Source organism: Manis pentadactyla, chromosome 8, assembly GCF_030020395.1.
Source record: "Manis pentadactyla isolate mManPen7 chromosome 8, mManPen7.hap1, whole genome shotgun sequence".
NCBI lineage: Eukaryota > Metazoa > Chordata > Mammalia > Pholidota > Manidae > Manis > Manis pentadactyla.
Window position 1 is genome coordinate 139,819,703 of NC_080026.1, and position 24,654 is coordinate 139,844,356.

General features: G+C 50.3%; 1 protein-coding gene across 1 annotated transcript; it reads left to right on the plus strand.

The window, feature by feature from the left end:
* Positions 1 to 532: 532 nt before the first annotated feature.
* LRRC27 (leucine rich repeat containing 27) lies at positions 533 to 23,155 on the plus strand. The gene is made up of 7 exons (XM_057505400.1): positions 533 to 1,152; positions 3,106 to 3,238; positions 7,293 to 7,351; positions 12,905 to 13,052; positions 14,283 to 14,343; positions 18,135 to 18,344; positions 19,441 to 23,155. The coding sequence occupies exons 1-7, from the start codon at positions 948 to 950 to the stop codon at positions 19,585 to 19,587; spliced, it is 963 nt and encodes a 320-aa protein (XP_057361383.1). The 5' UTR covers positions 533 to 947; the 3' UTR covers positions 19,588 to 23,155.
* The last annotated feature ends 1,499 nt before the right edge of the window (positions 23,156 to 24,654 follow it).

Below are 24,654 nucleotides of genomic sequence, written 5' to 3' on the forward strand. Positions count from 1 at the left end.
TCTCTCCGCGTTCTGTGACTCACAGTGAGGGACCCAGGGGCCTCTTGGGGTCGCGCCTGTGTGCCTCCTCACTAGTTAATGCCTGACTCTGGACAATTCCTTAACTCACCGAAACGGCATCCGGGGAGGCGGTACGCACGTGCACTGTGCTGGTGGCCGGGCTGTGGCGTGGGGCGTGCTAGCGAAGGAATCGCGGCCTTCGGTGCTGCGGTGCGGGTCTGCATTGCTGGGGAAATTGTCCTGGAACTGCAGTGGAAGTGTGCCTCCCCCACTGAGGTTTTGGTGAGCAGTAATTCTTGAACTTCGGGTTGAGCAGAAGTATTGCCAAACTACCAAAAACTTTCCCAGCGCTCAACTTTATGCTGGCCAGACCCAGGACTGGTCACTGAGCCAAAATAGTCAACAAAACTGGCAGGGGTCCTGGCCACGAGTTGCTTAATGCCTGGTGGAAAGGGCACAGAACCACCGTGAAAGGAAGAAACTGCAAACGTAGGAGTACCCCCCCCCCCACTACACACACACACACACACACACACACATTGTACGGAACACATACACCGGTTTAGGGGCTTCACAGAGTTCTGATCTGTTTGCATCCCTAAAATAACCACTCCTATTTTGCCTCATTGCATTTTCCAGGAGTTAAGCACTAAACCTTGGAATCCTAATTTTGTTAAACACCAAAGTCAGTACCAAGGGAAGAACAGAACACTAATCTGAACCTTCTTTTGTTCTAGTGCTCTTTTTCTTACAAGTTTACCATACTGTTATTAACAGATGGTTTTGTAAACAAGCGAAATTGTTGCAGATCTGCCCCACAGCTAACCCCTCCCACCTGTGTTACTGTGTCGGGGTGCCCAGTTGTTGCTGTGTGTCCCCGTCTTCAGGTGACTCCTGACCAAGAAGGATGAGCCGTGGCTCCCAGAGGGCCGCCTCCGGGCTGGCAGATGGAGGGAAACAGCTCCCACGAGGCTCCCTCTGGGGCTGCTGATCCGGAGAACGGTGCTGGTGAAGCTCCGTGCACGCCTGCCTCCCCCTCCAAAGATGCTCACGAGACGGTTGGGGGGATCATCTTTTCATCCTCGCCAATTTTAGATTTGAGTCAAAGTGGTCTGCACCATTTAGGAGAGATCTTTAAAATCCCCAATGTTAGTGGGGCATCTCTGTCTGTGCCCTGCACACGTGAGCAAACAGTTCAGATGGGCAGGCCCACCCTGGGCTGCAGTTTCCTACCTTAGCAACCACCCGGTGAAGTTACTTGGTCATCAAGGCTTCCTATGTGGGTGTCACTTTTAACAAAGAAATGCTCTCAACTCTGCATGAGGAGTCCAGCCGTATCATGAGGTTATTGCCTTTGTGCATAAAGGAAGGAGGAGGAAATTCCAAAATCCTTCTTCAGCCTTTACAAAGACACTTTGTAACTATGCCTTTCAGAAGACAGAGATGTCAGTATAAGTTTTATTACCATGGAAACTAGTCTTTGGGTGAGGTGCCCAGTCAGAGCTATAGACTGTGAGGAGCTTGGGGTGCACTTTGTAGCCAGAACAGCAATGCCCGGGGTCCCTCATAGTACTTCTGATGACACTGCAGTCCTGGACACAGGCCAGAGAGGCAGCTCTGGAGGCAGCGGTAAAGTCAGCTTGCCCTTCACTGAGACAGCTCTGCCACAGGGGAGCCATCTTTTACCTTTCTGAGATCCTTTTTCTGGCATTAGGGTGCATCTGTGGTCTCAAAGCCAAGTGCCAGAACCAGTTGGCCCTGAGAGAGAGTGGGCCCACCCTGCAGCCAGGGCCGAGAGCAGCCACACGTTGAGGTGCCCACATGAGTGTGTCCATAATTGCTGGCTGCTCCTGGAGCCTGTCCTGGCCGCCAGCAGGGCCTGCCCGTTTCTTAGCCCATTGGGGATTTTGTTTCCCATGCTCTTGTAAAGAGCATGGACTCCCACTCAGCGTATCTCAAGCTGCCGCTGTTAACTCGTGAAGGCACTTGGAAGATGGCACTGGAGGCGGAATTGAGTGTCATGAGACTATGGAAGGGGAAGAGCAGCTTGGTGCACTTTGCATGGTGGTCTTCAGTAGGAAAGGCAACAGTCACATGGCTGACACTGCCCCACGCTCCTGGGTGCCAAGCACGGTTCACGCTGTACCCTGGGGGTGGGTCCTGTGGCCCGTTTTACAGTGAGGATGCTGAGCACAGAGAGATTTGGGGACCTGCTCAAAGTCATTCAGCAAATAGGTTTTGCAACCTAGACTTGAAACCAGGAAGTCAGGCTACCAGGCTATTGCTCTTATCTATATTATCTTATCTATTTATATCTATTTGTATTCTTCTGCCTCAGTAGACAGATATAAGGTATTTCTGTACATAACCGATGAAGTCATGTAAATGTGTGCAACATACAACAGCAGTGCTAAAGAATATTTTTTAAGCTACCCATAATCCTGCGCCACTATGACTGTAAAATTGTATGTGTATCCATTCCACACAGCACAGTTGGCGTTGCACATCTCGTTTCCCACCTTTCCTTATTATTACATTCTGTTTATGACTGTGACTTAAGATTCTGCTGAGTTCTTATGCCAAACTGTTTGTGAAATGGCAGTGACTGGGATTGTTTGTGCGTGGCTGCTTATCATAGACAGCCACACAAATAGTTTAGGGCATGTGTCTCTTAGCTTCCCTTTAATTATTTCTTTGGGTCCCCAGGGTCAGGCATGGCTCCTCCTAGTGGCTCAGAGCGCAGAGCTGCGGCAGGCGCTGGCAAAGAGCATCAGGGGCCTGAGGAGCACCGGGTGTGGGCCAGCAAGGAGAGCAGCGGCTTACAAGCCCTGGGGGGTCCGTTTGGTATCAAAGGCGAGTTGAGCCTCCAGACGGGCAAGAGCAGCGTCTCGGGGTTGGGAGGCCGTGCTCAGCTCCGAAAGCTGAGGACTGCCTGGTGCCGCTCTTCCTGGTGCCCGTGCCTACTGTTTGAACTGTTGAAGGGAAAGTATTACGGTTTTCAGGTTTCCTCTTAACTTGGTATGTATGATTGCAATTGCTGGAGGTTCTCTGGGGATGCCTTCAAAGTTAGGTGGTTGATGAGCATTCTTTTCTCTTTTCCCTGAGAGCAATTGCATCTTCAAAGAAATGCCCTCTGCTCGATTCCTAAAGATTTCTTTGAGCTACTGCCAAACCTTACTTGGCTAGACCTCCGGCGTAATAGACTCACAGCGCTTCCTTCTGGGATTGGATCTCACAAGTAAGTTGTGTGTTTACTTTCCAGACCTAAGAATCATCATCTCTAGAATCTCTGAGTGCCTGTCTTTTGCTGCCAAGCCCTACTGCTGCTTGAATTTTAGTTTTGGTTTCAGAATAGAAGCATTTAATGGCATTTTTTAAAGCCCGCTAAGAGGTGTGATGGTTGAATGTACCACATGCACTTACAATTTAGAATATTCAATCCCACAAAGAATGCTGGTAGCCACAGTGTCTTTGCTGAAGTGTCCACACAGTTTTTGCAACATGTGGTTCCATCTCTGACTCATCGCCGGAAGCTGACTGAGGGGTGGGAACTACTGCTGAGTTACAAGCAGCCCCCACTCCTGAGGGCCCGTGTGTATCTGCTCTGGTTCTTGGTAAACAGAGGGCAGGCAGTCCGTGTTGGACCACTGGAAACCCCAAGGTGAGCAGTGTGTGTGTGATCCTGCCACATTCCTGCCGCTGACTGCAGGGAGTTCCTGGCATTCTACTTCTAGAGCGAATGCCACATACCCTTCGACCCCTCACCTGCCCCTCCTTCCCAGCAGCTAAAGGTCAGCTGGGAGCCATCCTAACTGAGGTCACCCTCATCCTGCCCTTTGCCTTCAGTACCCACATGTTTCCACACTAGTGTTTCTTAACCTTTTGAAAACCTCCTGACGTTCAGCCCCTCCGTGAGAGCTCTGCAGCCTGGGCAGAGGGAAGCCCACAGAGGCCCTGAGGTGGGCACATGCTTGCCAGATGCGGGGGGCACAGGAAGGCCGGTGTGGGGGCAGGGGAGCCGGAGAGGCATGCTGAGGCTGAGAGGTTCTGCCAGGCTTGTGGGTGTCCTTGCAATTCTGGATTTCATCCTGGAAGCCTGGAAGTCACAGTGTCTGTATCAGAGGGCTGGAGTTTGACTTGGCCTTGAGGGCACTCTGTGAGGAACGGTGGGGGAGCGGCCGCAAGCCGGTCAGAGGCTGCAGTCCAGTCCACACAGGAGGCAGCCGCTGGGCAAGTCAGAGCTGGGGGAGATCGGGAGTCTGTGGGATTCAGGTTGGGTGCAGGGCATGTGGCCGAGAGCTGTCAAAGGACGACCCCAGTTCTTACCTGAAGCACTGTGTCCGCAGAGAGCTACGGGGCCACTGAAACAGCAGAGTGGAGGCCTGTGGGAGGCCCTCTCCTTGCCTGCACTGTAGCTCACTGTTTTTAAAAGTATTTTTTAGGAAGTGAGTATTTTGTCACATGTAACACTAAGAGAAGGTGTTGAATCATTTGTGCCTTTTCAGGCTCTGCAAGGAAAGCACTTATTTCTCACGAGAAGCGTGCACCTCTGGCAGGGTGGGAACAGTTGGGAGCCATCTCCCTGGAGCGCCTGGGGACAGGTCTGCAGAGCAGACCCCTGCTGTGGGTTGTGCCACTGGCCACACAGAGCAGTGTCCTCGGCTCCAACTGGGGCTGGGCACATTTGCTGAGCGCTCGTCTGCCAGCTGGTTGTGTGGCGAGTGGCTGGCTGTTCCCTGGGCCTGCTCCCACCTTGTCCCTTACAGCCTGACCCAAGTGGCCCCATGAGTCTTCTGAGGTTGTGGTTTAGGGCGGTTTGGAAAGGCTTAGTTCTCACAAGCTCATCATCTTCCGTCATTAGAATAATTTAGGGCCATTTGTCCGTGAATTGCTTTAGCGTGGACACAGTTCTGGAGAGCAATTGCTACTCAGTGTAAAAATAAACCAAAGCCTATTCCCATCAGCACTGTTCCTTCTTCTAAAATAAACACACAGTTCCCAAATTCTGGAGTTCTTTGATTTTGCCAGTAAAAGCAAGTTGCTTAATATTGTTTAATATATAATTTTGCATGTGATTTCTAACCCATTATATCATTAAAATCAGATCAGCTTGCTGAAAAGCTGGAAGATATAATAAAAAATTTTAAGTGATTGTTTTTTTTAAAGCTTTAAACTTTCAGAAAGCCTAATCAAAACATGCCAATATTAATATTCTCCCCTTTTCTCAATGTCTTCCATGAGTGAGCTTGCCAGCAGAGAGAGATTTAGGAAATGTGCACTAGCATATCTGCCTCTGTAGGCAGTAACTCTGGATCAGTACATGACTTAATGTGTTCTGTGGGGAGCCCACGGAGTGAGATGATCGGTGGATCTCGGTGGATCACGATAGTATGGAAGGGATTAACATTTATTAACTTGTCATTTGAGGTGTGCATGAGAATATTGTGATACTATATGTGGTAGAAAAATCCCCTGCACACTGCCAGCCAACAGCTCCCCACCCCGAAAGGCCCGCTAGGCTGCGGGAAAGACCTGTCAGACCATGGAGGCACTTTGCAGCCATCTGGGGTGGTTGAGGAGGCCTTGAACAGCAAACGCAGTCCTCATTGGCCGTTTCTCTGTCGGCAAAATTAAGGGGACAAAACCAAAGCAATTGGTTGCAGTAACAATGTTGAAGCAATTCACCTTTGTGTACATCAACAAATGTTTAATTCATAGAGTTTAATAAGTTTCAAGTAAGGAACATCCAGGAAAATAAATGGAAAGAAAATTATCTACTCCTCCAGTAATCTGATTTTCCTTTGGTGGGTGCCAATCAAAAAACTGCACTTAATTTTAATGAGATACTTACTAGAACTGTCGATTGTGTGTTGGGAAAATCATGGTTTCTCCTTTCAAATCTTGGGTGCCCTGGCCAGTGGTGTTGGATTTCGGTTTTTCGCCTTCCACTGCACAGTGAGACCCGTCTCCACAGCCTCAGTTCATCCGTGGGGCTAGTGAGTGTGCTCAGCGGCCTGCACGTGCAGCCACCTCTCTGCAGACGTGTTTGGGGAAAGGAAAGCTGCAGATGGGGGACACGGGTCTGCGCTGCAGACCTTGGCTTCCTGGGGCTGCTGAGGGTATGGTGCCTCCGCCAAGCCAGCAGGGCTTTCCTCCAGGGGTTTGTAGGGTCTCCATGCGGCGAGCAGCCGTCCCCCACAGAGCAGCCCGAGCCTCGGTGAGTGGCCCTGAGCACCCCAGCCTCAGGACAGCCTGCTCCACGCTGTGAGTGGGGACGCTGGGCAGGCAGACCTTCCTGGGAATGAGGTGCAGCAGCGGTTGCAACAATTCTTCAGAAGTCTCTTGCTGAAGCCTGTGATGGAGCAGGTGCAGAAGGGATGAGGGACAGGGGTCCTGCCCTCTACCTGGGTCCCCTGGAGAAGGGGCCTTCAGGCCCCTGGTGGAAAACACTGACTGGGCCAGGGCCCGTGCAGTCTTCCCATGCCAGATTGCAGCTGCTGATCTCTGACAAGTAAGAGAAATAGATCATTAGCATATGATACAGTTCTAAGAATTCAATGTGAAAAACAAAAGAGAGCAGAAGGGCCAAGCGGAAGTTCAAGGTGGAATTTCCACATCATTCGGCGGGTAGCTGTCTGCTGGGTCCCTTCCATCTCTCCTGTCTGTCTGTGATGTTTTTTGTGCTGAATGTTGTAGGAGACGGTAATGGTGTTAAATGAGAGAGGGCATCGAGGCCAGTGCATGGCGAGTCACCCCCTAGACCAGGTGTCCTTGCTGCCGCTCCCCAGAGTCCTCCCCACACGCCTCCTTCACCCCGGACCAGGGCCCTGCTCTGCGGCACGAGCCCACGCACTTGACCATGGAGACACGCCAGACCAAAGCCCTGGTGTGCAGTGAGGATGCCCCTGGGAGCTGTGGCCGCCCGGGCTGGCTCTCAGGCCAGGCAGTTTTGCTCCAGTGGACATTGTCTGGAGATGGTTTGTTTGTCACAACTTGGACTGGGCGGTACCCTGGCAGTGGGGAGAGGCCAGGATGCTACTGAGCACCCCACAGAGCTGGGGAGGCCCTCCCCAGGAATGGCCTGTCCCAAATCTCAACAGTGCCAGGCCCAGAGCCTGGCTGGCTCAGGGGCTAGTGCTGGGTGTGCATGTCAGCCTGTTGGGACGTGGGTGTCTGTATTGAAGTCATCCTCTTAAAGAGAAGATAAATGAAGTAATTTGAAGCTATATTTTAGGGATGGTCATTTCATTTTCTGCTTTTTGAATGATACATATTTTTGTTTTGTTTTAAAGACATTTGAAAACGTTGCTTTTGGAAAGAAATCCTATCAAGATGTTACCTGTGGAGCTAGGTAAGTCTTCATAAAGTAAAAGTTGGCTTAAAATGCTGCCTTCATAAGTTCCTGGGACCTGTTACAGAAACAGGCGTGACACAGGAGGGAGGCTGGCTGATGTGTACAACCTCTGCACTGCTGCCCCTCAAGGGCACGATGCGTGGCCATACACGTGTGGTGGAAGGGGTACCGAAAATGAAGAGCTTTGTCCCCCGAGCACAGCATGAGGAAAGTCAGCATCACCCGGACCTTGTAGGCCACGAACTCGCCCGGTGCCACTTTCCCCCCACAAGCCACAGGGATTCAGGGTGTGGTTAAAGGGCCGCCTGCTGAACTGTTACGTGTTTATCATACCATCTCTTGGTTTTCTGCTCAGCACTGTTTTTTGAAGTTTGCTCATATGGACATGTGAAACTGCAGTTACTCATTTTTGTTCGTTTTCCTTGCTGAAAATACTAACGAGGAGGAGGAAGAAGTCGATTTTCTCTGTTCTGCAAATATTTTGTCTCGTGGATTTCTGTTTGTTTTTGTTTTCTTTAATTTAGGCTTGTTGTTTTCTCTAACTTACTGAGCTGGAAGCTTAGATTATTGCTCTTAACCCTTTTCTTCGTCACCAAGGCAGTCACACTGGTTTCCCTCAAAGGGCTGCCTTGGCTGCATCCCACAGGTTTCAAGTTCAGCTTGCTGTGTTTTATCATCATGCAGCTCTAACTCTTCTCTGTGAACATTGAGCCACGGGCTCTTTTTAAGTGTTTTGCTAAATTTACAAACAGTGGGAGATTTTCTGATTATCTTCTGTTGTTGAGTTCTAGTTTAGTGCCACATACACTGTGTAGTTTTGGATATTTGAAGCTTTCTGGCCCAGGATGTGTTCTGCCTGGTGACGTGATCCTGTGCATTCTCAGGCTGTTGTCTGACATCGTGTTCTCTGTATTCAGTTAGGTCAGTAGGTTAATCAGTGCTCAAATTATCTACAGCCTCGATATTGTCAGTACCTGAAGAAGTGTGTTAAAATCTTCCACTGTGACTGTGATTTGCCTACTTTTCCTTTTAGATCTGTCAGCTTTTGCTTTATGTATTTTGGTACTATGTTATTGGTTGAATAAAAATTTAGGATTTTTTTTTTTCTTATGTTTGCCATTCTGGTCATGTGGTTGTCGTACCTCACTGTGGTTTTCCCTGATGGCCGCCATGTGGAAGGAGCGCCTCGGCTCCGCTCACTGGCATTTGATAGGTGTCAGCATGGCCTCACCAGCCAGAAAGATGTTACAGACTTGTTGCCAACCCGTCTGTATTCACAGTACATGTCTAGTAGGCAGCGGATGGTCGGGCCTCATTCTTTTGTCTGGTCAGACAGTCTCTGCCTTTTAATTGAAGTGTTTAGCCTGTTAAATTTCATGTAATCATTGATATGAATGGATTTAGGTCTTTGTTTTACTGCTTGTTTTCTGCTCATTTGTTTTTTCTCTGTTCTTACCTTCCATTTAACTTTGTTTTGGTCAGATAGTCTTAGATTTCTGCTTTACCTTTTTATCGAATTTTTAGCTGTACCTCTTACATGCCTTTAGTGGGTTAACAGTGGTTCTTGGGGTCACAGTACAGATCCTTAGAGTCAGCCCTGGGCCATGTCACCGAGCAGGCGGCCCCCCGGGGCCAGGACCGCCCCACGTGTTGTCGTGAGCCACAGCACAGCGCTCTGGTTTTCACTTTAAACAGTCACATATGTTTAAAGAAACTAAGAGGGTAAAAGTCATATATTCTGTCAGTGTTTAGCGTTCCTAGGAAATGCCTCCCCATTCTTTCCTTGAGATCCGAGTTTCCATTCGGTGTCATATTCCTTCAGCCTGAAGACCGTCCCTTCATGTTTCCTGAAATCAGTCTGCTGGCAAAGAATTCTCTTAATTTTTGTTTTTCTAGAAATATCTTTATTTTTCCTTAATTCCTACAGGATATTTCTGATGCAGAAAAGAGGGTTGGATTGTTCTCACCCAGGACGGGCCTTGGTGGTCACTCACCCTGTTCCCTTGTGCGGGCTTGTTGGTCGTCCTGGGTCACTTTTAAGGCAGCTCTGTGTCTTTCCTTCCCTTTTAACAGATTAAAACTGTGATTTACCCACAAGTCAAAGGTTTTCTTTGTATTTATCCTGCTTGGAGTTTGTTGAGTTTGTTAAATTTTTTAATTCATGTCTTTTGCCAAATTTGGGGAGTATTTTAGTCATTATTTCTTCAAATATTTTTCTGTTTCTCTTCTCCCGCTTTACCTATATTTTCAACCTTTTTGTCATCCCACAGAGCTTCTGTGCATTTAAAAGAAATCATTTTTCTGTTCTTCAGAGAAGATAAATTAATATCTTCAAGTCTGTTTTTTTTTTTTTTCCTGTCATTTCCAATTGGCTTTGAAAATCATCTGGTAAATTCTTTTTCAGATATTGTGTTTTCAGTTATAGAATCTTTATATTATAAAAGCATAGTTTCTTTTTTTCTGCTGAGAGTTCTTATTTTTTCATTTGGTACAAACACATTTTCCTTCATGTCCTTGGGCATAATTATAATAGCTGAATGTATTGCTTTGCTCGGGCTGCCATACAAACTACAACAGACTGGGGGCTTAAACCACAGAAATCAGTTTTCTCAGCCCTGGAGGCTGGAAGTCCGAGGCAGGGGTGTCACAGGGCTGGTTCCCCCTGAGCCTCCCTCCCTGGCGTGCAGGGGGCGCCTTCGTTCTGTGCCGGCACCTGGTCCCCGCTCCACACACACATCCCTGGTGTCTCTTCCTCTCCTTATAGGGACACTGGTCGGATCCACCCGGCCCCACAGGCTCATTTCATTGAATCACCTCCTCAAAGGCCCTGTCTCCAAAGACAGTCACATTTTGAAGTACTGGGGTTTAGAGCTTCAACATACCAATTTTGAGAGGACACAATTCAGTCCAAAAAACTACTTTAAAATTCTTGTCTGCTAATCTAGATTATCAGGATTGATCTCCATTGCCTGCCCTTGCTCTCGAATGTGGGTTGCATTTTCCTGTTTCTTCATGTGTCCAGTAATTTGGGGTTGAATCTGGACATTGTCATAGATACATTGTAGAGGTTCTGAGTTTTGTTACATTCCTCTGTAGAGTGTTAATTTTTTAAAAATAGATAGTTAAATTGACAAGATTAAGCACAGACTCCATCTCTTTTGGTGTGGGCAGTAGGTGAACTCTCGGTCTGGCTCTTTTGGCCTTGGCTGTGCTGTTTGCAGTCTGTCCCATGCACATGAATTGCAGGACTTTGCTAGAGGCTTGGGTACAGAATTCACATGCACAGTTGCGGGGTCCCCCTTATAGCCCTCTCCTCTGGACTACACCCCTTCACTTTTTAGCTGTGGCGGTAGCTCTGACATCTGTCCTCTGGCCCTGCAACTCATTATGACTGCCCGGTCTCTGTCCGTGTTACACTGCCCAAAGCAGTGCCATCTGGGGCCAGTCTCTTCCTGAAGCTGTCTTGGCCCCCCGCCCACTTCCCCAGTTCTGCTCGCCTCTTGTGCTGGCCTAAGACTGATACGTCACCCAGTCTGTAGCTGTCAGCAGGAGGTCTGATTGGAGCCACTCCAGCATCTCTGGATGTCATGGCGCCATGCATAGTGGCATTTTAGTGATTACTGGGAGACTACACTGTGCATCCTTGACTTGTGACAGCCCACTAAAGAGAACTGTCAGTATTTATTTATATTTCCTCATGAATTTACCCTCTGGTGCTCTTCATTTCTTGAAGTTACATGCTTCCATCTGGGATAACTTGTCTTGGCATGAAGATTTCACTTTAGTACTATTAGTCTGCTGGCAATGAATTATTCGAGTTTGGTTTTTTAAAAAGGCATCTTTATTTTTCCATCATTCTTGAAGGATACTTGGCTGAGTATAGGAATCTAGATTTTAGAGATTTTTCACTATTTAAAAATGTCTTTGTCTTCTAACTTCTATTATCTGTTGAAAAATAAGCTGTCAGTCTTATTATTTTTCCTTTAAAAAAATGTGTCTTTTTTCTCTGGCTTACTTAAAATTTTTATCTTTGTGCTTCATTTTCCCCATTTGTGATGGACCTGGGTATAGTTTCTTTGTGTTTACTTTGGGGTTCACTGAGCCTCTTGAATCTGTGTATTGATATGTTTAATTAGCTTTTGAAAATTCCTGGCTATTGATGCTATTTAGATACTGCCTCTTTCTTACTCTCTTTTTCCACCCCTTCTGGGACTCTAATTACATAAATGTTGAGATTTTGATTCTGTCCCACTTGCTTTGAACACTCCCTTTTTTCCATTCTTTTTTTTGTCTGTTCCAATAGTACTATTTTCTGTTAACCTGCCCTGGAGTTCACAAATTCTGTCATCTGCTGTTAAACTCATCCATTTAATTCAGTGGTTTTCAACAGGATTTGACTACATAGATTGCTAATTCATTTTTTCAATTATTGGGGTCATTTCAGAATATCTATTTCTATGTGCATCAGTTTTGGAATATCTTCATTTCATCTGTACTTTTGAAGTATAGTCTTGGTGGATTCAGAACCCTTGATTAGCAGGTTTTAAAAATATATTCCACTGTCTTCTTGCCGCCATTGTTTTCATGGGAAGTCAGCTGTTGGCCTCCTCCCTCCCTTTTATATCATGAGTTCTTTTCCACTTGCTGTTTTCAAGATTCCTTATTTTTCTTTCTTTTGGTAGTTTGTTGTGTATAAGTGTGGTTCCCTTTAGCTCATATTACTTGGGGTTCACTAAGATTCCTAGATGTGTAGGTCAGTGTGTATCATCGAATTGGGGATGCTTTTGGCTGTGGGCTCCCCGGATGTTTATCACCCCCCTCCCTCCCCGTGACCCGTGGCATGTGTGTCAGTGAACCTGATGGGCGTCGGAGGGCGCACGGTCCTGCGGCTGCTCGAATCTCTGTTCTCTCTGCTCATCAGATTGGAGACTTTATTCCTCCATCTTCAGGTTCACTTTTTGTTCAACTGTTACCTGCTGTTCAGTAACTCTAGTGAGATTTTCATCTCAGTCTTTGTAACTTTGAACTCTAGAACTGCTATTTGGTTCTCTTTTGTAATTTTTCTTTTTATTGATATTCTGTATTTCAGTCATTTTATTACTTTCCTTTAATTATTTAAACATGGTTTTCTAATTTCTTTGAACACATTTATAATGACTGCTTTGAAGTTTTGGTCCACAAACCCAATGTCTGGGCCTAGTCCAGGAGAGTCTGTGTTGACCGCTTGTTTTCTGGGTAACCCCCCGGCTCCCTTCTCTTTGCACGCCTTGTAGTTTCAGTGCTGAGAACAGGCAGCCTTCTCATTGTTACTTGACAGCTATTGTTCCTGCTTCTCTTTTTGTTTATTTAATTTTGTAACTAGCCTGGCCTTAACCCACAAAATCTGTCTCCCCTGCAGAGTTTTTTAAAAAGCAAATCTCAAGACAGCTTGTCATTTTGCCCCAAATTCTCCATAGGATCTTGTTTTTAGGGTATAGACAGCATCCTCCACACCCTGTTTCCATCCTGTGGAAGCATGTGTGAGCTGTTGACAGCTCTTCTCCCTTGCAGGGAACGTGACTACACCAAAGGCGCTGAATTTGAGACACTGCCCTCTGGAGTTCCCCGCCCCACTTATTGTGCAGAAAGGGCTGGCAGCCATCCTGACCTTTCTTCACATCTGCGCGGCGGAGAACTGCTCCCCCAAAGGTTTAACCTTGTGAGGTTTGTGGGACAGTTATGACAAACTGCTTTGACACTGAAGTTAGTGCTTTTTAGAATCGGGACCAGGGAGCAGGTGTGCTCTTTAATAGTGGCTCATGAGGGACATGGAGCCGCACGTGCCCTCTGCTGGACTCACATACGTCTGTTCATACACAAGTCCTCTCCCTGAGCCGTCACAGCCGTGCCATTTCCTGGTTCTGCACTCATGGCTATGTGTCCTCAGCACCCATCATAGAGCCTTTCTAGGGTGGGTTTGGGTGCAAGTTCACTGGGATAAATCAGATGAAATGCCACCAAGCCACCATCAGGCTACCGCTTCAGGAATTACTGGCTCCATCAGACAACCCCTTAACGACAAGTGCGGTGAAGGGCCTTACTCCTGGACACATAAGAATGGGCTTATCAGACGTTTTTGTCTGGCAACTTTCTTGAATGTCCAGTAAACAATCCCACGTTTTCAGGATGTTGCCTATCCAGCCAGATACTGCAATTGACTAGGAAAAAAGGTAGAGGGTAGCTCAATAAATTAGGCTTGAAAGCCTAAATAAATTCACTTTCTATGAGAAGGTAATTACCTTGGCCAAAGCTGTCTAATATTTGCTTAAGAACCACAGTGGTCAGTGAGTCTAGAGTACGTGGGAGTGTGGAGGCCCCCAGCCCCAGGGTCACTGCCCGCCCCCAGGGCACTGTCCCCCTGCCTAGCTCTTCTTCCAGACGTCTGTCAGCACACAGAACACAGGCCAGGTCACCCCATCCGTGGGACGCCTAAGATGGGACCTGGCAGAACCTGTGGATGAGTACAGTTCAGGGGCAGAGGGGAGGGACGGTGACAGCACAGGAAGGGCAGAGTGGAGACTGTTCCAGCCTAGCTGCCGCCAGCCGCTGCTGCTGCTGGGAAAACACGTGTTCCGGTCAGGAGTGTGAGTCCCTTTGCGCGCTCCCGGCGGTCCATCTCAGAGAAAGGAAAGCAGTCCAGTCCTGGGTGTGTACCTGCAAGGGCCTCCATGTCCCGTCTGCTGGGCACATGGGAACAGTAACCACCAGCTCTGTGTGCAACACAGCAGGAAAGGGCTGCGTCCTTGCCCTTCCCGCCCCTGTCCCCTCCTGTCCCCACTCCTGTGCGGGGGCCTGAAAGCTGACGTGGGACTGGGGCTGCAGAGGGTGCCGCTAGGTGTGGAGCCTGCCTTCCAGAGACCGGCACGGGCCCCTCACCCTCCTGCTCCAGGTCTGTGGTCCTGGTGCCCCCACCACAGGACTGGCTGTTGGGCCCTCCAACTCTGCACTTTGTAGGAATACTAATATATGGCTGGGGCGTCTTTCCAAGTAATATGCTTTTAATACTTTTAAAAACAAAATTAAATTCCTGACTTTAAAGAACATCTACTGGGTTTAGCATTCCTTGTTTTCTTCCTTCAGGGTGCTGCTCAGGGGGTCCTGATGAACTGAAAGGGTGCCCACCCTCAGACACTCGGCAGATGGTCTAAATTCTGCTGTGTCCACAGCCAGGCCACAGTGGCTCCACCTCCCACCCCCCACCCGTCTCTCCCTCCTCCCTTTTCTGGAGGTTAAGCACCTCTAAAGAGTGAGGCATTTGCCCTGGTGAACTGATGGCCAGACCAGGTGCCGCCCTGCTAATCCACTTGGAGGTGACACAGCAGGTAGGACAGTTCCAGCCGCAGGCTGGGGGGGCCCTACTGCAGGCTCCAGCAGGAGGGGCCCTGCTGGGGTCTCGGCACCCTGCCCACCCAGGAGCCCACCTGTCCCACCCTCCTCCCCACACCTGCGCTTGCCCTGGGCATCCCTCTGTGAGGAGGCAGTGGCTGGTTAGGATATGTTTAGAAGAGCCTGGGGCCCCAAGCAGACATCCACTTGTGGCCCAAGAGGGAGGAGGGGAAAGGAGCGTTCGAGAAAGGCAAACGCAGGTAGGGAAAGGGGGCATCAGGCAGAGAAGGAAGTCCACGTGCTGTGTCGGCAGGCCTTAGAAATAATGAGCATTTTAGCGTTTGTAGTGATGTGTAAGCATTTTATGAAACACTGTAACTGGGAAGTTTTAAAGAAATTGTCTGAATTCTTACAGCAAGCTTCCAGAAACAGGTCAGCCTCTATCCATCCTGTTTCCCTCTGGCCCTGGACGTCACCCTCTGCCCCCTGGCCACCTCCCACCTCCAGTGAAACCCGTGAGCCACAGCCTGAGCGGCTGTGGGCCACTAGAAGAGGTCATGCTGGATGATAGCGTTGGCTGCCGGAAGTGGTTGAGACCTGCCAGCCAGTCCCGTTAAGCAGGCGCTCACTGCGGGGGGCGGGGAGGGGGGGCGGGGCTGGTGACCAGGGTGCAGCTAAGCTGTGTGTGCACGTGAGGAAGCAGTATGCTGTCACTGGGAACCTCAGCGCACTTTATCAGAAAGAGCCAGTACTAAAGTATTTCTCCTAAGTTTTCAATGTTTAATTGGCCCTGACCCAGGACCAGTGGATTTATAATAGGCTTTCTACCTATCAGACTTGATCTTTTCTCACCTCATCACTTTTGCATCGGCTTGAAACTTAGTGACTTAAGATAGAGTCACATCTGTGTGGAACACCGGGGTCCCTTATAGACAGTACATTTCCCATCCGTCGTGCTGACGGAATTTTGAGCAGGGCACTGCAGCAGCCTTCCCAGTGCTCTCCCCGCCTGGGGCTGGGCCCGGGCCCCTGGGGCCGCGAGCTGGCCGAGGCCGGAGGCTCATGACTGTGTGGGCGGGGAGAACACTCTCCTCTGATGCCCACCGACTGATCTTGCAGATGAAGAACAAGTCTAGTGATTGACTGGCTTGTGTTAACGGCAGTGTTTTCCTGGATCCTTGAGAGCATCTTGTTGTGTTTTACCAGGTGGCATCGAAGATTCCCTTTGCCACAGACCTCATGGATAAGGGCATGTCACTGAAGCCTACCGGAGAAACGGGGCAGAGCAGGCAGGAAGTCATTGAAAGCACATAACAAGCTAAGGTGAGCGGCCGGGGCAGCTCGGGTCCCCACCAGCAGGTGCACTGTCCCCACAGGGCTCAGCTGCACCTCCTGGAGGCCCAGGCACGCTGCGGGCTTGGGCTCAAGGGGATGCGGAGTGGGAAGGTGCTCTTCCTGCCTCAGCCGGCTGCCGTGGAATCACACTCCCGTCTTGCATCCCCCCCTCACACAGAACAGGGGTTGCTCTGCGGTCTTGGTGTTTCTTTACTTTTCCCATGTTCATGCTTCGGTATTGTTGCTCTTGGCCCCATACTGACCTAGTGTCTGTGACCCTAGGGATGACCCCTGAGTGGCCTCCCCAACTGCTCTGAGACCACTGTCAGAGACCAAGCCACACTCCAGGTGCTGGCGTTGGGGAGCCAGGCCAAGGAAGGGGGTTCACGTTCCCAGGGGTGCAGCCGGGAAGCAGTGGAGCCTCACCCCCGTGAACTCGCCTGCATCAACACAGCATCATGCTCTTGCAGGTGGCGCCGGCTGTCCGCGTCCTCCCCTCCTCACCCGAGGCCTCTAGCGGCGCCTGGCGGCATAGCTGGGCAGTGACTTGGATGCCAGGAGAAACCTACACAGAGCATACGCTGCACCCTCACGTGGGCCTCCTTTCAGGATCAGCCAGGCCAGCGTTCAGATGCCCTTTTAAGTTCAGTACAGTAAAAACAAGATCCAGGCCACAGAGCGCAGCTGCAGGTGAAGGCTTCCAAGCCTGGCTGGGTCGCTGTACGGCACGTGCAGGGCCTGAAGGCAAGTCTGATGGCTTTATCTTAAGAGATGATCTTAATGATAGTGTTTTCTGAAATTTGGCATCTGAGGACCTGAGTGTCCTATAGTGCCAGTCCACCTCAAATGAGCATCTCTTTTTGTGCTGTCCATACAGGGCCACTAGCCACAAAGAAAAGGCCTGTGTTCCTCAGAGAGCAGTGTTGACTCTGCTTGCAGGGAAGGCCCCGCGCTCTGAGGAGCGAGCCTGTCCTGCCCCAGGAGAGCCCACCCCTCATGGAGCTCGCGGGGCACAGGGTGGGCATGTCTGCACCGTGACCAGAGTCTGCAAACCCTGGAGCAGCACCAGGGCCAGAGCCCTGATCCCATCCTCAGGTGGCACAGAGCCCCCGCCAGGGGCGAGGCAGCCAGCTGTCTGTAGCCCGAGGCAGGCACATACCCGGACGTAATGATATGTGTCCCCACTCAACCCCTGGGAATTAGAGGTGGTGAAGTGATGTGCGTGGACTTCCTGAGCTTGTCCTTCTCTCCCCGACCCCCCTGGAATGCAAACACAATGGCAGGAGCTGGGGCAGCCATCTCAGACTCTGAGGTGAAGGCTGTGGGTTGAGGAGCAGAGCAAGGGTCGCCAGCACTGAGAGCTGCCCTCTCAGGTAAAGCGCTCCACCTGGTGGCCACCAAGGTTGCATCGCAATGCGCAGCGCCAGTCCTCAGCATGTCCCTGCACCCCGGGAAGGAATGCCAACAGCAGGCAAGGGGGCTGGTCCCACAGAACCATGAGACTAAAAACAGATTGCGAGTTGAAAGCCTACAAGGCCAGCTTAGTTCCCTGGCCCTGCTCAGCTTGCTGACCGCCTGCCCACCCAGCAGGGGACAGAGGGTGTGGTCCCCAGGGAAGCCGAACAAGGAGGCACCACTCTGGGCGAGAGGCCATGTAGCACCTTCCTGAGCACCGAGTGGTGAGGGTCCGGCCCAGCCCTCCGTGCTGGGCCTGGTGGAGCTAGGGGGCCCTCTCTGAAGGAGTGGACCCACCAAGATATATGGCCCCAGCGTCCTGACACTGGGGCACCTCCAGTGCTGCCCCACTGCCCCCATAGCATTCACTTGTTCCAGCCCTCGCTCCACAGAGTGGAGGGGAGCCAAAGGTCAGGGCGGGAGGGCAACACGCCAGCCGGGGAAGCGCACTCGAACAAACGGAGATGTCGTCAGAAACAAAGCTGGCACCAACACGGAGGTCCGGGGGCAGCAGTAGAAAGTACTGGTACCATGGCGCAAGTTGTCACAGAAGGAACACTCAGATAACCAAGAACTCTGAGAGTTAAGTTTAAATTAGGGCAAACTTTTTTTTAATTAAAAAAAGATGAAGTTGAATGATAACCACCCACTGCCTCCACCAGGAAACAGAGTGAAAAGGAAACGAGAGCGATGGGAAACGGAGACACGGCACACCAGAGGACTGGCCCAGGGCTCACTGCCTGGCCAACAAGCACCGCAGACAGACGTGGGGCACAGAGGCCCTCGGGAGGGCCGTTCCCGATCGCAGGCCTGCCCTGGCCCAGCAACACCCCAGGTGAGCGTCGGGGGCCTGAGAGGAGGAGGGCGCCTCCAGGCGGTGGGGCCGCGACCCCCCCCTCCAGGCGCCCTTTCTCTGGAAGCCCCCGAGGAGTGCACTCTTCCAGGCCAAGGGCGAGACGCAGAGGGAGTGGGTGCCCACAGAAAGGGGGCGGGACCCAGGCATCTGCGTGCAGACCACCAGGCGCCCCAGGGGGAGTTGGGGCCGTACCCTGGAGGGTGTCCTGGGAGGCAGATGCCCAAGGGTTTGACAGGGGAGGGGGCCCACTGGGCGGGGGCTCGTAGTTTGGGGGGATTCAATAACAGGTGTGTAGAAAACAAAGTAAACTTCTTAAAGGTGCGGTTGTCACTACCACAAAGGACACAAATTTCTACAAAAAGGAAACTGTCAACAGTGGGTACCTGCTTCAGGGAGCGTTTGCCCACGCTGACAACACAGACCTGAGCATCGACCCGCAGCTGCAGTGGCTCTGTGCTCGGGGAGGGGAGCGTAGGCGTCTTGGGTGCCTAGGCTGGGGGGCGGTGGATCTCAGCCAGAGAGGGGGGACGGAGGAAGAGGGAGAGGGCAGGGGAGTGGGATGCGGGGCAGGCCCCAGCCCCGTGGACACAGCTGCCTGCTGGCCAGCTTCTCGGGGCTGGGGCCTGTCCCTGGGGCCTCCCACAGGGCCTTGTCCTTCTTTACACCCTTTTCTGGCCCAGCAGTTCGGCTGGGAACATGGGATTTGGAGCAGAAGGCACGCACCTCACTCCAGGCTGGGCAGTTTCCTCTCGCCGCTAGGGACCCTGGTCCTGTTCCTGTGTCGGGGGGATCGTGGCCAGGAATGGTGCCGCAGGCCAGTGGCCCGTCCCTGACCGCGTGGACTCACACAGCTGGGGCCCTGGGTCTCCAAGAGGAGCCGCTGTCCACATGAGAAGGAAAGGCCTGGCTCTGTTGCAGGGCTGCACATTAAGTAGGCTCCTCGGAGGGGTCGGGCTACGCGGCCCGGTGGCTGGGCACTGCCACCTGCACTCAGGATCTGTTTGTCTGAAGCAAACAGGTGCCATGCCAGGTGCTGCCAGCCTGGCTGACTGCATCCTCTCCTTTCCTCCCCAAGGCCAGGAAGCTACAGGCGGATGTGATGAAACTGAAGTCGGGACTGACCTTGAGCGGAAATCACCCCCTTGTGAGTCTCACTGGAAGCTGCTCACTTGGCCCACCTGCCTCACAGCCTCAGAATATATTTTTTAACATGAAACATTAAGAGTCTGAAGAAGCTGACAAATACCAGTGACTGAGTGTCCTCGGACGGACGGAAACCTCGCCACACCTGAGCACCAGCTCGGCAGGTGTGTCCTCTCTCAGGGGTCAGCCCCAGGCGGCGGGGGCGCCAGGATTCCCGCTGTTCTCAGGACCCAGTCCACAGAGCGCCTCGGAGAGCCCGCCGCTCTGGGTCGGTGTTGCCCTCATGGAGGCTGAAAAGGCTTAAGTGACGCTAAAAGAAAATACCGTAAACATTGTTTCCATCTCTGCCTGCTTTCTCCCTGCTGTTGATGAGTGTTTGGACATCAGCACCTGCCTCCCCCTCCCAGCCCCCGGCCCAGGTCTCAAGTGTAATCGTGGCTGTCACTGACTGATGTGTTTCAGCGTGGGAGAGGCCAGGTCACCAACCCTGCCACGTCAGAAGTCCATCCCTCCGTCTTTGCCAGGAGAGGGAGGAAGGGGTGCTTGCTATGAGGGCTTCGGGTACACACACCATCCTGCTGCGCAGAGGGCTGTTCCTCAGCTCTCACCCGTCCTGGGGGCTGACCCCCATCCTGCACGTGGGATGGTGAATGCGGCCCTGGCAGGGTGCCCGCCTCCCATCACCGGATAGCCCTGTGTGCATCATCCCTCACCCAGGCCACTGAGGTTCTAGCTGACTGAACCTCTTGTACAGAAAAGGTTGTCTGAATGCCTGATTGTTGTTAAATAAGGGCTTAATCTCAAAAACTTCTTCAATTTGATTTCTTTAGTAAATGTAGGATTATTCAGATTTTCTATTTCCTTTTGTGTCAACCTTGGTAAATATGTTTTTCAGTGAACTTTCCTACAAGTTGTCAAATTGATAAGTTTCTTATAATTCCTCTTATTTTTTTCAGTTATTTAGAGCCTATGGTAATGTCTCCTTTTTCATTATTGATATTGGTGTTTTCCGTAACCAGCCTTCACTAGGGATTTATCAGTTTTGTTAGTATTTTCAAAACCTAGTTTTTCTCTTTGTTAGTTTCTCCACTGTGTGTATGTTTCCTCTGCCACTGATTTCTGCTCTTCACATTCACTGCCTTCTACTTTCTTGGGGTTCGATGGGTGCTTCGAGGTAAATCTATCACTTTTAAATGCATGTGTTAGAGGAGAAATGTGTAAAATCTATAAGTTTCCAACTGAAGAAGCTAGAAAATATATTAGTTACTGCTGCAAAACAGATTCCCCAAAACACAGCAGCTGGGGGAATAAATATTTGTCATCTCTCACAGTTTCTGAGAATTAAGAATTGGGAGTGGCTCAGCTGGGGGTCCTGGTTCCCTCAGTTGGGGCTGCACACTCCTAGGGCTCAACTCGGCTGGAGGGCCTGCTTCCGGGTCGAAACGAATTCTCTTCAGTCCAGTCCTTTGAAATCTGTGAAGACTCGCTTTATGGCCTACCACACAACTTAAGGCTCGTAAGTATTCCACATGCACTGGAGAAGATTATTTATTTTGTAGGTGGTGGATATAGTGTTTTCTGTATGTTGAGTCAGGTTGATTAATCACGTTGCTCAAATGTCCTGTGTCCTTTCTAATTTGTTTATCTTGTCTGTCAGCTGTTGGGAGAGGCAGGTTAACATTTGTAGCTGTGGTTGTGGACTTGTGTATTCCTCCTTTTAGCTGTGTCAGTTTTCGTGTAGATGTTTTGGAACCATGTTATCAGATGCCTACACATTAAAGACGGTCTTCCTGTTGAATTAACCTTTTTATCCTTATGAAATATTTCTCTCTCATTTTATACTTCTTGACTTACAGTCTACTTTTTCTGATACTAATACAGGCATACCACGAGTTTTGGTTAGTATTTAGAAGATACATCTTACGTGCTTCACTGTCTTTTTTATTTTTACTTTTTTAAAATTTAAAGTGCATCTTTTTTACTTTTTACTTTAAGTACATTGTATGTGAACAGCATATAGTTGGGCCTTGTTTTCTTCATACAGCCTGCCAATCTTTGTCTTTTAATTAGCGTGTGTTGCCCACTGACATTTAAGGTAATCGTGCATACGGGTGATTTTACATCTGCTATCTTGCTACTAATTTTATGTGTCTCATACATTTTTGTCCCTTTATGCTTCCTTTCTTTTCTGATAGATTAATCAAATGGTTTTTTTATTATTCGATTTTCTCTCTCCCTTTAGAGTGGTAGCTTCCTGTACCGCTCTCTCAGGTGCCACCCCAGAGGCTGTAATACGCCCACTTGGTTGGATGCCTTCGCCTGCAAGACATCCAGGCACCTCCCCGTGGGCAGTGCCACCTGCCCCCCTCCTGCCCCTGTGCTGCTGTGGGCTGCAGCTTCCTTCCACACCCTGGTGAACCCGCGAGGCCAGTGCTGGCGCTGTTTGTATGCTCTTTACATCCCTGCTGTGCTCGCCTTCCCTGCCACAGTTTCATGCATGTCAGAGGTGATTTCCCTTCATCTAGAGTAGAAGAACTTTCTAGTATTTCTTTGTGCTATGGTTATGGCTCAGCAGGCAATAAATTCACTTCACTTTTGTTTGTCAGAAAAAAAATTCAGTTTGCCTTATTTCTGCTTGGGCAAATTATAGATTGGCAGTGTTCATCACCATGACACATTAAAGATGCTGGTCCACTTCTGACTGGTCCACTTCTGTATATTTTTATATGGATAAAATTCAATTTTCATCCTTACTGTTCACCTTTGCAAATTTCTCTGGCCATCTTAAAGACCCCTCTCTGTCTTTGGGTTTCAGCAGTTTGTGCCTAGATGTGGTCTGACTTATCCCTTTGCAGTATACAGAACTCCTCAAATCTGTGAATTAGTATCTTTCATCAGTTTTAGAAAATTCTAAGCCATTACTTTTTGGGTATTTTTTCCCCCTATTCTCTATCTTCTCCCTTCTGGGACTCTGGTTTATGCATCTTAAGCCACTTGACTATGTCCCACATACCTCATCTCTCTTGTTTTTCCACTCTTTATTCCTTCTGTGCTTCAGGTCAGATGGTCCCCATATGTGTGGTTTTGTACTTACTGATCCTGTCTTCTGATGTGTTCATCAGAAAGATCAGTGAGATCTTTTTAAGATAAAAAAAAAATCAAACTATATTATATGAGAAAAAATAAATATGGGGGCTTAGATAATGGTACTTAAAGCTTAGAAGCAGTGTGCTGGGCACTACGCACACCTCCCTCCCCTCAGCCGCACAGCCCTGCTGATGCACCACCCAGGACCTCTGCCTGGGGTGTTTTATTGCTAGCAGCTCCATGTATCTCTTTATAGTTACCATGCATCTTTCAGCTGAAATTCCATATCATTTATGTACGCTGTCCACCTTTTCCATTAGGTCCTTTAACGTAGTAATCATGATTTTTTAAAATAACGTTTTTATGTTCAATCAGTTTTTAATTGCAGATTGTATTCAGTTCCAGAATGTCTGTTTGGTATTTTTATACGGATGCCAGTTCCATGTTGAAATTCCCTATATCATCCATTTCACCTCTTCTCATTTTCTAGCACATACTACATTTGTCTCATAACTTTTGTTGTGTGCCAAACATTGCTATAAAAACATTTTTTTAACCCATGGAGACTGAAGACAATGTTATTTTCCTTTAAGAGGACTGGTTGGCCTTCTCCTCGGTTAGGCATATAAATAGGGATGTTCTTTATCACCTTGATCCATTCAGGGCTTGAGCTGGGTTGAGCCTGTGTAGCACTTGAGCTGGACTCAGTTTACCTCTGCCTCCAAATGTCTGGAGGTTGACAGCTGTCAGCGGTTTGCTGCAGGCCCTGCCCTCCAGGGGATACCACTCCCTCCACCTTATGAGATGGTGAAGGAGCTCACTGTTGCCCCAGGACAGCAGCTGGCCTCCCTCCTGGCTTAGCACTCAGCACCTGGGGGGCCCCGCGGAGCTGACGCGCTTGATCTGATTCCCCCCATGCTTATGTTCTCGTGCCTGGGCTCCCGGCTTGTTCGAGCTGCTGTCCACTCCGCCTTCTCTGTCACCTGAGTCTCCATGCCCTCTCCATTCTCGTAGGACTACATTCCCTTTACCATCTCTTAATCATACAGGTATTTCTCTCTTAATCTTGAAAGTAAATGTCAATTTTCCTCCTCGCTACCCCGAGCCCCGTGCCTCCCCTCCCAGATGACAGTGAGGCCACCAGTTGCTTCTGCCCGAACGCCATCCCCACCGCCTAGAGCTGGGTGACAAACCGCACAGTGGCCCACACAGCACCTGTTTTGTGATCCCTTATGCTGCGTGGGCTGACAGGCTGGTCCCCCTTATGCTGTGACCTTGGACAGAACGGTCCCATGCCTTTCAAGGTCTCCTGGAAGGTGCCCCTGCCCTCTGCACATGTCCCGGTGTGCTCTCACAGGGGCGCATCTCGCCCTCTTCCACAGCAGGGCAGGGCTCTGGGGTGCAGGGTGGGCACTCCGAGACCTTCCTGAGGCCTAGGCCAGAGCCAGCACAGCGCCTCTGCCTCCGCGTCCTCTCAGTAACCGCGTCGCACCCAGACTGCTGTGGAGATGCACCCATCCTGGCTGCCCTGTTCCACTGAGGTCCGGTGGTGCTTCCCACTCACTCCCCTTAGGAGTGCCCCTCCCTGGAGGAGGGGGTGCAGGAGTGTTCACTGCACACTGATTCCACATCCCCAGCTGGCCATGCAGACACAGACATGCCAAGGGGCTCTGCTTCACACCAAGGTTTCTGCTCCGGTTTTGATGGCGTCCTTCCTCAACCCACCAGCAGGGGAGGCAGGGAGCATAGCCCGTGTCGGCGGGTGTCGGGCGCCACAGCGCACCCTGTCTGCTCTGGGTGGAGGCTGGCGTGGATGGGGCTCTGCGCCTCCAGAGGCTGTGGGGCCTGCTCCTCATGCCCAGGGCAGCCCTGCCTCCCTCCTGGCTGTGGGCCCGGGTCTTCCCGGACCCGGAGGGAGCTGGTTTGGCTTCTCTGGATGGTTGCCTCCCCTGCCCCCATCCCTCCAGAGCCTTTCGATTCTCAGGACAGCCTCCGGCCCTTCCCACGCTGTTTGTTATCTGCCATTTCCCTCTTGCTCAGAGTTGAGGTGTTTCCTGAC